Genomic DNA, 15971 nt, shown 5'->3' on the forward strand with positions numbered 1-15971 from the left:
CAGACTGAGTCACCCAGGCGCCCCAAGTTGTTTCCCATTTTAAAATGAGAAATCGGAGACTCAGAGACATTTTAAAAACTCATCAAATGCCACACAGCTGATCAAACGGTTAAACCAAACTTTAAAATACCAGCTTTGGCCTAGAGACATCGTCCAGCTACCTACATCCAGGCTGCCCCTCAGTCCATCTCTCCCCAGCTGGCCACGGGCGGCGGGGTCTCCACCCGGACCTCCTGACCTCCTGGCTCCCACCAGGGACGCAACTCCTGCCCATCTCACAGGCTCCCGGTCTCCAAATGAGCATATGCCTTCCCAGGAGACGCGCAGAAATACCGCCACCCACACCCACACAGTCACGTTCCCGGCTGTCGGCTAGCTTCCTCGTCTCCTTATTTAAAACACCGCAACCAAGGAAACCGTCCTCCCAACGATGCCTACTGGCCCTCCCTGGGGAAGAAAAAAGAGCAGGCGAGCAAGGGAAAGTTACCCAGGAAACAAATCCCCCCCCCTCGACCCCGCTGCACTGGTGTTTCTCAATGCGCGGTCCTTGGGACACCCAGTCCGTCACCGGGGCTATGCGTTAAGGTGCAGATTCCGGGGTCCTGAGCCAAAGGCCAAGGCAACCTGGGGCCCCGGAAGCTGCCTTCCAACATGCATCCTAGGTGAGCCTGATGCTTGGCTGAGCTCAGAACAGGCTGGTCTGAGGCTTTAGAGAAAGCGCTTGAGAGAAAACATCACTTCTGACATCAAGACTGGGAACATAGAATTTTAATAAGCGCAATTTATTTTAAAAAAGACAGTGCTTCGCTGCATGGCTACTTAGAAAAAAGAAAGGCTGCTGCCCCCTAGCCCAGACCCTTCTTCAAACGCGAGTCCTTTAAGAAAGATTTGATCTGGTCTCTGAAGCAGCCTCCAGGCTGTTCCGGCCCCCACACTCAGCCCCCCAAAGCCTCCGCCCCTTGCCAAGTTCAGCCCGGGACTCAGTCCCCCTCAGGAGGCTTCTGGGAGCACCTGACTCTTACCTTCTGCAGATGTGAGCCAAGTGACGGTAACGGGTGGTCGTCAATTTGCTCTAGCAGCCAGATCAGATGGTTTTCAGGGCCCCCTGTTCTGCGTCTTCTCACACCCCAAGCCCAGAAGCGAAAGGAGCTCCAGAGAAAGGCATATCCACGGGCCCCACACCCCCTCTCCCCCCACACCCAGATCTATATATAACATCTCTGAAGTTGTCAGCCTAACGAGCCACTTTCTGGCAGACCCGTTGCCATGGCAATGACTGCTAATGAGCCGGGTGCCGTGATTGGCAGCGCTTGAAGGCTCCCCCACAAAGAACTCTCCAGCAAGTTCTCCCTCCCCAAACACACGCCCGGCCAGGACACCTGGCTGCAGCGGAGAGACAAAGCCCCAGCTGGGCCGGGGACTGGAGAGTCCTGTGTGCTGCACACCTTTCTGGCGGACACCTGTTGAGGATGGAGAGACTCCTACACAAAGTTGGGACAGCCCCGGGAGGAAAGGTGCTCTCTCCCCCGGCCACGGGTTAAGACACAAAACATGAAGCAGGGCCCCGGCTCCCACAGGGATGCTGCTGGGCGCTGCGCCTGTAACAGGACACGCAATCATACAGGTAAAAGGACCGCTCTCCCCGGCTCTGGTGGCCTTTCCATGCAGTCTGAGCGTGACTCAAGGAAAGGGCTGGGGCGGAAGTCAAGGGCCCAGCAACAGATCAGTGCGGTCTGGAAAATGAAATCCTCACGAGTAGTTTTATTTCTAAGCTGGTGGGAAGAGGATGGACCCTGAAAGATTTGGAGACCTGGCCGGGTGTCTTCACATCCTTCTAAGGGGACAGGTTTGGAGACCTGACCAGAGCGGGGAAGAGGAGGAGGAGGAGGAGACCATCCCACAGAGAGAAACGGACTGCAGGATTCAGGAAGACATGGCCACGTCCATCTTGTCCCTAGATTTAGTCTCAGCACCGTCCCCAGAACCCCGGATGGAGCGATGGAAGGGATGGACGGCTGGATGAATCAATGGAAACTTGGAATCATCGCTGAAACTGGTTCCAAACAGAGGGGGCCACTTCGCCCACCAAGGGGACAGACTGGGAGTCCAAGCAATGTGTGTGCGCCACGTGCCACAAATCCCAGCTCCCAGTGGGTCCCGTTGAATGGGCTGTTCAACCCTGAGTCCAGGGAGATAGGCAAAGACAAGATAGTGAGTTTCTTTCACTGCAGAAAATAAATGGACGGGCAGTCTCCAGAAACCTCCAGAGAGGCACAGACATCTAACCGTGACCTCATCTGGTATCCAGACGGAAGATCCCAGGAAACCGTTTAGCAACCTCGACAGACGGCAGGAAGATAGAGCATCCATGATACAAGTGGGGGAAACATCATTTAGGAGAGGACAAACTAATGCAAAGCAAGTCGGTTGGAAAAAGGAAACAAAGGCTATAAAAAGGGGACAGGAAATTAACAAAATGGTAGGGAAATTTATGAGGTAGCGACAGAGGAACATCCACATGGGCTGCAACAGAATATGGAATTAATCTTGCAAAAAGGAAAAAAAAAGAATTGGTTACATACATAGCCAATGTTAAGAATGTTTCCTGGAATGCAAAGGAAATGGGGAAAAATGAAAACAGAGGGGCAGGAAAATAAGCCAAGATACAGACTTGAATGGAGCTAGGTGCTCCTGGAGAAGAGACTATAAACCATGGCTAACAGGAAGGAAAGGTAAAAAAAAAAAAAAAAAATCCTTCAGCTAAAAGAAGACAGGTGTGCATTGTGGAAGGTCCTGCGCTGCTGAAGGTTGAAGGGATTTCACAAGCCTGATGGGGGACCTGCAGCGGACACGGATTTACACAGCAAAGGTAAGGAGAAAGTCTGACAACGCTTAAGTGGGTGAAGGGTGTCCCCCCAAAAGAAGCATAAACAAAGCTGGTCTCGGGTTCTCTGTAACTGCATTTCAAAAGACACCTCCATTTAGGGGCGCCTGGGTGGCTCAGGCCACTGAGCATCCAACTTTGGCTCAGGCCGGGATCTCACGATTTGTGGGTTCGAGCCCTGCGTCGGGCTCTGTGTTGACAGCTCGGAGCCTGGAGCCTGCTTCAGATTCTGTCACCCTGTCTCTCTGCTCCTCCCCTGCTCAAGCTCTGTCTCTCAAAAATAAATAAGCATTAAGAATTTTTAAGTAGACTTGCTTAGGGGCGCCTGCGTGGCTCAGCTGGTTGGGTGTCTGACTTCGGCTCAGGTCATGATCTCATGGTTGGTGAGTTCAAGCCCCACGTCGGGCGTCGGGCTCTGTGCTGCCAGCTCAGAGCCTGGAGTCTGCTTTGGATTCTGCGTCTCCCTCTCTGTCTGCCTCTCCCCAGCTCATGCTCTGTGTCTCTCTCAAAAATAAGTACATATTAAAAAAGACAAAGATACCTCCTTTGGAGGAGGACGCACAGGTCCCCTGACCGCTGCCCATAGGACATACAGTCCCTTTTTCGGGTCCAGGAGCTGTGAGTCTGACCTCTAGCCACCTTTCGTTGGCCTCATGGACAATGGGCTTCCGCAGGGAGTTCTGAGCTCAGGGATCCACTGACGTGGACAGAGTGGCATCAAAGCCCTTTGCTGGCTTTGGGAAGCTCAGCAGGGAGCCAGGGCTCCCCAAGTCCTGCTTTGCAACACCTCAAAGCCTTCCAAAGGCCGAAGCCACGTCTGGCTCACAAAGACGCCGTGTGGTAACTTCCTGGTCTGAGTCTAAACATTTCTGCCTCCCAGTAGGCACTCTGCATGGACCCCGTGTACAAAGGGGGCTCAGGCATGTGAGGCTCACCTCCTGCTTTTCCCAGCAAGAAGCCAGATTGCCCGGCGGGCCACGCCTTTCTTCCCTCTGCTCCTCCGTGTACGGATCTTGCAGGGAAAGGGTCCCACTCAGAGGTTTTGCCAGACCTCGTCATGTGTACACTCAAACTGCTCTTACTAGGAATCACCTTGGGGCGTCTGGGTGGCTCCGTCGGTTGGGCACCCGACTTCGGCTCAGAACATGATCTTGCGGTTTGTGAGTTCAAGCCTCGCGTTGGACTCTGTGCTGTGACATCACAGAGCCCACTCCGGATCCTCCATCCCCTTCTCTCTCTGCCCCTTCCCCTCTCTCTCTCTCTCTCTCTCTCTCTCTCTCTCTCTCTCTCTCTCTCTCTAATAAATAAACATTAAAAAAGAAAAGAAAAGAAATCTCCTGTAACATAGGTTCTTTGAGCTCCTTAAAGGAACTTTCCAAATCGGGCTTGCATCAGTTAGATGCAAAGGTCCCCAGGCCCCTTCCTCTGGCCTCACTGCTCTGGGTGAATGGCCGGATGGGGTCAGGTTTGCAGCAGCAATCCACATCGCAGTGGCTGGAATCTCTCACTCACTCCTGCCAGACCTCCTCCCCCATGAAGCCTTCCTGGATGCTATCTCCCAGGGCCTGGAGGGTGACTCACTGGGGCTCCCTTGCCTGCATCAGCTGCCTTCTTCCATGCCTCTGCCCCATGCATCCCTGCCCTCCATCAGCAAAGCTGCTGGAGGAAGTCTTAAACCTGCTGCCTTTGGTGCCCACTAGGGGGTAGACGTCAAAGCCACCGGAGCATTTTCCCAGCACCCACCAGGCCACCAAGCACATGCCCGCAGCCCTATCCGCTCTCAGCGAGGGTCCTGGCCACCCTGAATATCCATCCGCAAGCCCCTCGTGGCTCCCTGAGGGCCAGTCAACCCCCTCCCTGGGCCTGTGTTTCAGGATGGTGCCGGGAGAGTTCACGGAACAATACACTCTATTTTCTGATGCTAAAAAAGAACGGAGTGATCTGGTTAGGCAGGAATTTTGATGAACACAATTACAATGTAGTCTGAGCAAGAGTCCAGGAAGTCAGCCCTCGAGGGAAGGCCGGTGAGGCTGGAAAGCTTGGGGCCCCGGCGGCGCAAGTCTGCAAATGCTCCCGCCAAGTCCAAGGCTGCCAGGCGCCCCTCCTGTGTCAGAGGCGGTGGCACGGCCTCAAGTGTCTGGGGTCAGGCAGCGGACGGCAGGAAGGCATCCATCCTGCAGGAAGGGACTTCCATGCGGCCCTCATGCACATTCCTGCCCGAGCCCTTCCATGACTGTGGCACCTGCCGTCCAGATACAAGCCGGAGGGGCCGAGGTGCAGGGTTCCGGAGGAACAAGGAATGAGGGATTCTGGATGTCAGCAAGCACCTCCTTCTGGGACGGCCCAGGCGTTCTTGCTGGTGCCATCGGTCCAGTGACACCGTATGGCGTGACAGGGATCTGAGACACAGTCACTCTTCAGCATCTCTTGGATGATCTCTGCACTGACCAAACAACGCCTGTGGGGCACAGCCGGTTGAGCGATCGACTTCGGCTCAGGTCATGATCTCACAGTTCGTGAGTTCGAGCCCGGCGTCGGGCTCTGTGCTGACAGCTCAGAGCCTGAAGCCTGCTTCGCATTCTGTGTCTCCCTCTCTCTCTGACCCTGCCCTGCTCACACTCTGTCTCTCCAAAATTTAAAAAAATGGGGGGGAGGACAGTTCCAGGGATAAGACTAGAAGCTGCACCTTGGAGCCTGGAGAGGCTTGGGAAACCCCAAAAAAAAGCCCATAACTTCTGCCCCACTTCTAAGATCTGTCTGGCCCGGATGTTTCAAAGCTATAAAGGGTGAGTAAGACTGCATGCTCCCGGTGGCCTCTTTCAGCCTCTGGCCTCGGAGCAGGAAAACCTGGATGAGTCTGCTCCCTCGCTCATAATCAACAGAGACCTTTCATTCAAACCCTCAACTTCAAGGGAGGCCGGCTCCCTTCCTCCCACCCCTGCTCCGGCAGATAAAAATAGTGTGGGCCATTCTCCCGTCCTGCCTCCCACCTCTGGACTTACAGAAGCCTCAGCTTCTTGAAAGCACATAGGCCTGGGCTCAGGAGACCCGTTCCCAGAGAGCACATCATAACGGACCCAGCTCCCTCGGCCTCTCTGGACCTCTGTTTCCTCACCTGCGAAAACCAGCCCCCCAACACCGGGGTCCTATGACCTGAGGAAACATGTTTCGTAATGGAGCCCAAAACCGCTGCAAGGGAAATTTCAAGGCATTTAAATGACCGGTGCAAGCTTGCAACAGGGGCCAGGCATCTAACGCAAGAGAGGACAGAGACCTCCCAACAGGATGAAATATTACCTCCCCTCCCTACCCGGCATGTTTCTCCCAAACATTTTTCAGTCCAGAGAAGGAAAGTTTGCTCAGCCAAACCCCACTTGGAACTTGGGGGAGAAAGACGTGTTATCTGACCTGCCAGTAAAGTGATTTTACATGCACAGGAGGCACCTGGGGGCCCAGTCAGCTGGGCGTCCAACTTCGGCTCAGGTCATGATCTCGCGGTTCGTGGGTTTGAGCCCCGAGTCGGGCTCTGTGCTGACAGCTCGGAGCCTGCCTAGGATTCTCTCTCCCCCTCTCGCTCTCTGCTCCTCTCTGATTTGCACCTTCTCTCTCTCTCTCTCTCAAAAAATAAACTTTAAAAATATAAAGAAAAGAAAGACAATGTATGCCCACACCAGGACACCGAGTCGTGTTAACCCCAAACCCATATGGGAAGGCTGAACACACCCTTCTCTTCCCGTTTGTTCCAAGTCACCGTCCAGTCCTCTTTAGGGCTAAAGCATCCCTATGTGTCACAAGAAGTAGGTGGGCTGGGGTTTAGCACTCCCCTTGGTCCTGAAGGATCTCAAAAGGCACCCTGAGTTTTCTATGCCGGTTAATATCAGTAACACAGACGGTACGTCTGCAGGACACTTTGAAGACCCTTCAGCAGCAGTGCGGCTCCTGGTCGGGCAAGGACGCCTGGTCAAATGCCCCTTTGCAGAGGAGAAAACCACACAACAAGGGGATTTTGCCTACACTTGATATGGTGGGGGGTGGGGGGAAAGAAACGCTGCAGAAGCCCCCTCCCAGCCTTCCTTTAGTAGTAAGTATGAAAGCCTTCTGTTTCTGGCATGTTCTCAAGTCCTCCTGCCCCCGAAGAAAAAACCCTGGACCCAAATTTACCAAGCGTTCTGTCCCTTCGGAGTGGACTTCTGAAGTTCAGAAGAGAGGAAAGGAGCTGAAAGCCGCTAGCCCAGGGAGTCACACGCTCGGTACTTGGCACAAAGCAGCCTCCCCACCAGAAAGGGGATCCCAGGGCAAGGGACCCCCGCTATTGCCCCGCAGATGCTCAGGGACACACAGTGGCTTCCGTGGGGAGGCGGCGCCGCTATAAAGAATGGGGGGCTAGGGGCGCCTGGGAGGCTCAGTCGGTTGGGCATCTGACTTCAGCTCAGGTCATGATTTCAGTTCGTGGGTTCAAGCCCCCACATCGGGCTCTGTGTGACAGCTCAGAGCCTGGAGCCTTCTTCAGATTCTGTTGTCCCCCTCTCTCTCTGCCCCTACCCCCCATCTCTCTCTCTCTCTCTCTCTCTCAAAATAAACATTAAAAAGAAAAAGAACAGCAGGCTGGAGCTCATTAGGGCACAGGTGGGGGTCGGACGGCCCACCTGAGGCTGCGATCCGGCCGGTCCAGCGTGGAGGCCGCCAGGTGCAGGTTCACGGGCACCAAAGATCCAGGGGCAGCAGGCCTTCGTGCCAAGGAAGCTCATCTCCGTTACCTTACACTCCACTCAGAGACCTGCGGCCGAGGGCCGGCTCCCGGCGAGTCCTAGCGGGTTCTGAACCGCAGGCAGGGCGCACAGGGTCAGGCTGCCAGAGGCTGGGGCGGCTTCCGCCAGTCAGCAAGGGGTGCGCTTCCAACCGACCCAGCAGGGCCGATGTTTCTGAAACGCTGCCACCAGTCCCTGACAGACGGCAACGGTGCAGGACATCCCTGTCGAAGGCTGGGGCCCCCTCCCAGCCCCCGCCCTGCTCTGTGGCACCCTGCAGAGAATGAGCGAGGTGCACACGGAGGCCTGAGTGCCCGGCCGAGGCCGCCGTGTCTCCCTGTGAGATCTTGAGCAATCAATTCATCGCCACCGGGACGCCTTGATTTCCTCATCTCAAAAATACAGAAGTTGGACCAGATGGTCTGCAAGGGTTTCTCTGGTTTCCCTTTCTTTCCTTTCTCTCTTTGTATATCCTAATACTCAACGGTGCTGGAGGTCGGTCTTATTATTTTTTTTAGAGGCAGAGAGAGACAGACAGCATGAGCAGGGGAGGGGCAGAGAGAGAGAGGGAGGTACAGAATCGGAAGCAGGCTCCAGGCTCTGAGCTAGCTGTCAGCCCAGAGCCCGACGCGGGGCTCAAACTACGAGCCGTGAGATCATGACCTGAGCCGAAGCCGGACGCTTATCCGACTGAGCCCCCCAGGCGCCCCGGCACCTTAGCCTTTGAGAAGCCCGGCCGTGAGCATTGCAGGTGCCCCGGATAACCAGCCCGTCTCCTCTTCCTGGAACAGGTTCAGACCTCCACCAGAAGCCACACCAACTTTCGAGGTGCCTTCTGACCCGGTCAGCGGGAGAGAATATCCCGGAAGGCTCTGCGCAGACACATGCTAGCCTTTCCCTACCAACTGGACGCGACCCCCTCGGATGTCCTGAGCTTCCACAGAGTGGTCACTGGAGTCTTGGCCGCTGGCAGGTCCCTCTTTCCAAGACAGGCAGGTCTCTAAGTTCCAGAGGCAGGAGGGTGGGTGAAATAAGGCCAGCGCACTCCCGAGTCTCAGGAAAGCATCCATCCGTGACCCTCAGCTCAGCCACCACCTTGCCACCACCGCCCAACGGGACCAAAAGCGCCCAGCCCCAGCACGGACCATGGGGTCCCTGGACAGATCCTCGATGACCTTGGCGGGAGCTTTCCCCTTAGAGCGTCCCAACTAGATCGTGGCCATGGGTCCCTGGTGGACGGGCAGGCAGGTGAAAAGCCAAGCTTCAGATTTTGGAGAATCGAGGGAGGCAAGACATGGACCCCAGCCCCCACCATCCACACCACCACGTGGTCTACATGCTCAACCCCCCCAACCCCCCTCAGGTAACCAGGGAGCGACTCCCTCTCTCTCCACCACCGGCCCTTTGGACACCTTCCTCCTCCCTTCCCCACCTCGTGTGAATCACGGCTGCACCTTCTCTTCCCACGGCTCCTGCCCCCCACTCCCTCCCCCCAGCACACAGGGCCCCCAGGCCTTCTAAGCTCTACTGCCGGAGCCCCCACTCCGAGGTTCTCAGCGCTGCGTTTTTAAAATATCAAAGTGATTTCAGAAACATCAGGAAAGACAGCAGACACCTGCGGGTGAACCGAATCGGTCCTTACCATCAGAGAAGCTTCCTGGAGGGGCTGCAGCTCAGAGGAGGGTCCCAGGTCCCCTGTGAGGTCCCCAGACTCTAGGCCGGGCCCTTGCCCGGTGCTTCCCCATGGCACCCTCTGCCGGAACTAAGACTGGTGCAAGTGGCCTTGCCAGGGTCATGGCTCAGGGCGCCCCGGAGGGCGGGCCTTGGACTGTGTGCGCTGGTCTTTATTCACAAAGACCACATGCATCACACAGCGCCTCCAAATCTGCTCCAGGTCCTGCGAGGAAATCAAGGGCGCATTCTGGGCTTTCCAGTTGCAAAGTTTCTGGAGGCTTCCCCCCTCCACTCTCTTTTTCCCCTTTCTCAGCTAAAAAAAAAAGTTGGCCGAGGTCACGACATACAATGGCCAAGCTTGTGTCACTGACCAGATGCCTCCCACCCCCCTCGGCCCGGAGACAAGAGCGCCTTTGTCCACTGTATTTTGGGCAGGGCTCCCTGGGCCTGCCCAAGCCCTGCTGGGGAATGTTCCGCCAACTTCTTCCCAACCCTAAGTCACGGCTCTGGCCTCGGCCCCAAGCCCCAGCTGTGTGAGTGAACCCAAGGCCAGATGAAAAACCAACATAACAAGAATGGAGAACGGAGCTCCCCCCAAGAAGCACTGTGTCAGAGCCGTGCAGGGCTGAAAAGCCGGTGTCCCCAAGACGAGGGTCCCTGCCTTCGCTCTGTCCTCACCTGTCTCCAAACCTGGACACACAGCAGGTGACAAACAGGGACAATGCCATGCACCTCAGAGGAAAGGTCTGAGATCACAGAACTGTTAGATACGAGGGAAGGAAGGATCAGACCTGGAGTACAAAATGGCGCCCACCAACTGAATGAGTTCAGGCAAGACACTTGGATCCTGGGTGAACCTATCAAATCCCTCCATTCAGAAAGCTGTGGGGAGCAGTTGAAGGTTTAGCACTTAAAATCCATGCATTCCTTTTTTTTTTTTTGCTGTTGTTGTCAAAGTTTATTGATTTACTTTGAGAGAGAGAGAGAGAGAGAGAGAGCATGCATGCTCAAGCAGGGGAAAAGCAGAGACAGACAGAGAGAGGGTCCCAAGCAGGCTGTGCACTGTCAGCATGGAGCCTGATGGGGGGCTGAAATCCACAAACCGTGAGATCATGACCTGAGCCAACACCAAGAGTCAGAAGCTTTGCCGACAGAGCCACCTGGGCACCCCTGAAATCCACACATTCCTATGTTTGCTTTAAATGTAAGCCTTTGTGATGTTAGGAAATGAGTCTTTATATCAAAGTAAATTTCCAGAGGGACCATGAGGACTCAAGGTCCAGAAGGTTCCTAGAAAAGAGCATCCTCCCCAACACGTGGTGTATGTATGAAGATGCTTCAATGCCAGCTCCTTGGGGAGGTGGAAATCGGACTGCTCGCCTATGGACAGTTAGTGGAATGCCTATGGGTTCACTTCCCAAGATTACCTATTAGTGTGATGCCCAGGGCGGGACCTCAAAGCTTCAGATGTCTTCAAGTGTCAAGGGAAAATGGTGACAGTCTTTCTCGGAAGGTTGTTGGGAAGGTTAACGGGGCAAATCCACCTAAACACCCAGCACAGAACGAACGGGACCAGGATGCCCGATAAAAGCCAGTGGCTGTTTTTGTTACTATGGGCAGTGGCTGAAAAGCAGGGGCTGAGGTTTCCCTGGACCCACAAAACATTGACAGTGGATGAAAACAAAGACGAAACAACCTAATTAAAAAAAAGAAAAAAGGAAACAGGGAAAGGGCATTTCCCCAAAGAAGACAGACAAAAAGGCACAGGGGCATGTGAGAAGGTGCCGTATCACCAACCCCTAGGGAGCTGCCAATAAAAACCACAGCGAGGGATCGCCTCACACCCATCAGGATGGCGACTACAAACCAGCAAATAAAAACAGAAAGCTCCGAAAAGAACAGGCATGTGGAAAAATCCCCGCTGGAGGGAATGTAAAATGACGCAGACCCACGGGAACAGACTTAGGCAATGCCTCAAAGAGTTAAACACAGGGGGTGCCTGGGGGGCTCAGTTGGTTGAACATCTGACTTCAGCTCAGGTTGGTGTGCTCAAGCCCACATCGGGCTCTGGGATAACAGCTCAGAGCCTGGAGCCTGTTATGAGTTCTGTGTCTCCCTCTCTCTCTGCCTCGCCCCCTCATGCTCTGTCTCTGTCTCTCAAACCTAAATCCACATTAAAAATTAAAGAAAAAAGTTAAACACATAATTACTGTGCGATCCGGCGATTCCACATCCAGGTATCCACCCCAGGAAACGAAAACGCAGGGACTCCGATGTGTGCGCACTGCACCATACCGCAAACTATTCGTACTGGCCCCGAACATGGCAACGACGTGAGGGTCCATTCACGGGTGAATGGAAAAACCAAATGGCAGGTGCAGAGACAAGAGCGTGTTAATTTGATCTCAGGGAGAAAGGACATTCTGACACAGGCTAGGGTACGGACGAATGGCGGCAGCAGCTACGTGAGATAAGGTAGTCAAGAAAAGACAAACGCTGTAGGATCGTACTTCTATGGCTATCCATGTCCACCCTCTGGGGTGAATGCCTGGGAGTTAGTGCCTAGTGGGGAAGAGTTTCCGTTAGCCAGGTGGCAAAGCTCGGGGGACACTGGCAGAGATGACAGCACAACAGTGTGAATGGACTTCATACCACAGAACCGTCCATCTCAAAATGGTTAAAATTGGGGCAGCGGGGTGGCTCCGTGGGTTGAGCATCCAACTTCCGCTCAGGTCATGATCTTGAAAATTCGTGGGTTTGAGCCCTGCATCCGGCTCTGTGCTGACAGCTCAGAGCCTGGAGTTGCTTCAAATTCTGTGTCTCCTTCTCTCTCTGCCCCTCCCCCATTCACAGTCTGTCTCTCTCTCAAAAAAAATAAACATTAAAAAAAATTTTAATGGTTAATATGTATATTTTACCCCACACACACATCTATGAACCACAGAGATAAGGGACCCCGGCCAGTGTGACATCAGCCATATCACAGGAGACATGGGGATTGGGGGGGAACAGAACCTCCAGAAAAGGTGAAATGTGCACCCAGAAAGCTGCCTCAGGCTGCTCAATCTTGGGGAAACTGAGGCAGCATGGCCAGCAACTAAATGTCAACCACTGGCTTCTCTGCTTTGGGGTGTGCACACTCAGATGCCCTCCGAGTGCCAATGGCAACGTGCATCTCCCTGGTCACATCAACTCCTTCCTTTCTGTGTCTGTGTTCTGCCTTTCTGGACTTCTCCCTCCCACCCCCAGGGACAGAGCTCCCCTCTTCCTTCTCAAAGCCCAGGGTGGCTGTGTTGGGGGCTCAAGGTCTCCCCTCGGCTGGTCAGGCTCCAATCTGCTGCGGGGATGATTATGAGGTCTCTTGAGAGCTCACTCTGGGCCAGACGCCATCCTAAGCGCTTCGAGTGCCTTGTAACCTGCCCAACAAATCAAGAGGAAGTTTCTAGTATCGTCCCCACTTAATAGAGGAGACAACAGAGGCTCTGAGGATGGGCTAGGAAGGGTGGGTAGGAGACTCGAGCTAAGGGGCTGATACTCCATGCCTTGTGGCCACAGGAGCAAAGGTCCAGAGAGAAAGCAGTGTGAGCAGGTGTGGGGATCCACCACCACGGAAGGCGAAAGAAGGAGTAGTTATGGATGGAGTTCAGTTGTGGGAGGCCACGAAGCCAACAAGACTAAGGATTCAGACTCCCTTCTACAAACCATGTTGAGCAAGGGAAACACCACCAATGCTGTGCTTTGGAGAAATTATCCCAAAGCCAGGGTGTAAAAAGATCAAATGTCAGGGAGAGACTAGGGCAGAGAACAGGTTATGGGATCCCTCCCCTCCTTTCTGCCTCCCTTAAATGGGAGGCTTAAGTCGACATTTGTGGAGTCCTCCAGGAGCTAGGTTTCTGGCCTCTCCCCTCTGCGGTGTGGGAAGCAGGGCCTATGGTGACCACACCCTGAACTTGGAGGTCAGCCCCCTTGCCGGTACACGGGGCATGGACAGAAGCCTGCCGCCTTTCTGCTCCTGGCAAGGGGCTCCCACGCACGAGAAGGTAAAATCCTTAGCCAAGACCTTCACCTTCGGTCCTTGGAGTTTTGTGGAATTCTCTTGCAGCCAGTAATTTTTGGTTTTATAGCAGGAAAAAGGGGACAGTTTTAAGGCTGTTCAGCCCTGACACCCCTCGGACACTGCATCACACACATGGATAAACACAATCACAGGCAATAACGCACCCCGATGGCAAGAAACTGCCATGGCCATTCCCAGGACGGCCTCCAGCCAATGGCGAGGGACCTTTCTGGGCCACGATAAACTAGGAGGCTGATCGGCTCTGAACTGAGCTGAGCAGAAACAAATCAGTAACTCTGCAGGATTCGTCAAAACATACCTCGGGGACTCATAAACACATTCTCATGGGTTTACCGTTTGGGGTCATCCTAGCATCTCCAACCAGAAGTCCCTCGAGTTTTCCTTTATTGATGGTCATCTATCATTTGAGTCGGCTGTAAAAAGCACACAACATTCTCCCCCTCAGGTGTCCGCAAATGGGTAGGCTTCTCCATGAGGGGCCACAAGGAACGCTGGGAAACCTACGATCCCCAAACAACAGAACCAACAATCATTTCCACCGAGCTCCATTTTCCCGCGTTTCACGGAGTGAGATGCAGCTTCAGCCAAGTTGAAAACTGTCAACCCAAACAGGCCGCATACCTGCACTGTGGGCCCCTGCCCTTTGTAGCATGAATCGTGTTGTCCTATAGCGATAATGGATACGAGAGACTGGCTATGGCGGTGACTCACTTTTTCTAAACACTTCGTAGCCACGACGGGGAAAGTTCTCCACCAGACTTTGCAGCCTCTGGGGTGCGGGGTCTTGAAGACACCCCCCACCCCAAGAGGCAGCCCCCCTTGGCCCCAGGATCAATCTGGCCATCTTTCCCCCAGCGCTATTGTGGAAGATGAGGGCAAGTGTAACACAAAGGGACTTGGCTTGTGCAATTTGGAAGATAAGGCACAGACATACACGAGTGAAAAACAGGAATCACTCATACAAGGGAGTCTATCATAAAGCGCCAAACGAGAAGTCAGCAGACAATCAGAGCTTTCAGAATCCAGAGGAGGGTGAGACCATTTTCGGTGGGGACGGTCAGAGAAGGCTTCTCAGAAGACACAGAAGTGGCCTGAGAGCAGGGGTGAAGGGGAAGGGCTGGACCAGAACAGAGCGACGCTAAGTGAGAAGTCGAATACGCCTTGGGAACTGGGCAGACGTGGGGGGTGTGGGAGGAAGGAGAAGTCGGCTCTGCAGGGGACAGGGGAAGCTGGAAGCAGTATCCGGGGAGCTCCCTCTGGCCGTGCTGGAAGCCAGTTTGGAGATACGGGCAGAGTTTACTCCCACACACTCAAGTTCCAAGCGGTGGATCAGGGCGAGCCTGGGGTGAGTCTGGCCCTTGACGTGTGGAGCCGGGGTCTCTCCCCAGAGATGGGGATACAGTCTTACAGGTGGACTCAAAGCTCGTACAGAAAGAAGGGATCGCTGAGCCCTGAGGTGCGCTCACTTCCGCGGCAGAATTACTAGGTCATACCTGGGGCGCCTGTGTGGCTCAGTCGGTGGAACATCTGACTCTTGATTTTGACTCAGGTCATGATCCCAAGGTCGTGGGATCGAGCCCCACATTGGGATCTGAATTGAGCATGGAGCCTGCTTCGGCTTCTTTCTCTGTCTCTCTTCCCCCACCCCCCCAAAAAATAAAAATAAAAATAAAATAAGATAATAAAAGAAAAGAAAAGAAAAGAATTAAAACCAAAGAAAAAGTCCCCACCCCCCGACACTCCTCGGGCCCAACCCGATCCTCCCGCCAGCCCTCCATTAGCCCTCGCAGCACCCCTCGGGCCCCTCTGGGAGACCCTCCAAGGCAAGGACGGTCTTCGTCCCTTTTCCCCTCCAATGCAGCCCGTGCCTCACATTCGGGGGCTGGCCCCATGATGGACGTGGATGGAAGCGAGTTCTGGGAATGAGTCACAGGAAGCAAATGATGGCGGGATCAGAAGAAATAGGTAGCAGTGTCCACGTGAAATCCAGAAGAAAACGCTGATGGACTATGGGGAGGATGTGTCCCCCGGCCCCCGCCCCGGCCCACCGCCAATTCCAGAAAAAGGAGCATGGGAGTGAGGTAGGCGTGGCAATCTGGTCCCAAGCACACAAGGAGCTGGTGAGCCTGGGGACACACAGGGACAGGAGGCAAGAGACTGAGGCAGATGCCACTGCAGAAGAAGGTGAGGATGGAGGACAGGGCTGGAAGTCCGCGGCGGCTGGTCCAGGCCCGCTGGGCCCACAGATGCTTCTTATGAGGGGCCAGCACTCAGCGTGGGTGGGTCCGAGGTCCTTCTTAAGGTTTCCATGTGTTCACTCCATAAAAGATTTCCAAGTTCAAGAGGACCTATCAGAAATGGCACCTACTTGGGGCGCCTGGGTGGCTTGGTTGGTTGAGCCTCTGACTTCGGCTCAGGTCATGATCACACGTTCGTGGGTTTGAGCCCCGTGTCGGGCTCTGTGATGACAGCTCAGAGCCTGGAGCCTGCTTCGGATTCTGTGTCTCCCTCTCTCTCTGACCCTCCCCTGCTCATGCTGTCTCTCTCTCTCTCTCTCTCTCTCTCTCTCAAAAATAAATGAAACCTT

The 15971-nt window shown here is 54.4% G+C and overlaps 1 protein-coding gene across 1 annotated transcript in view; it reads right to left on the bottom strand.

Annotated features, from left to right (window-relative positions):
• LOC115282785 (growth arrest-specific protein 7-like) overlaps window positions 1–7900 on the bottom strand; it is a 38755-nt gene extending 30855 nt beyond the window's left edge. Inside the window, exon 1 of the mRNA XM_029928960.1 lies at window positions 7531–7900. Coding sequence (XP_029784820.1) covers window positions 7531–7632 — 102 coding nt within the window. The 5' untranslated portion in view covers window positions 7633–7900. The remainder of the gene's footprint in view (window positions 1–7530) is intronic.
• Between the last annotated feature and the right edge of the window lie 8071 nt (window positions 7901–15971).

Source organism: Suricata suricatta, chromosome 17 (assembly GCF_006229205.1).
Source record: "Suricata suricatta isolate VVHF042 chromosome 17, meerkat_22Aug2017_6uvM2_HiC, whole genome shotgun sequence".
NCBI classification, from domain to species: domain Eukaryota; kingdom Metazoa; phylum Chordata; class Mammalia; order Carnivora; family Herpestidae; genus Suricata; species Suricata suricatta.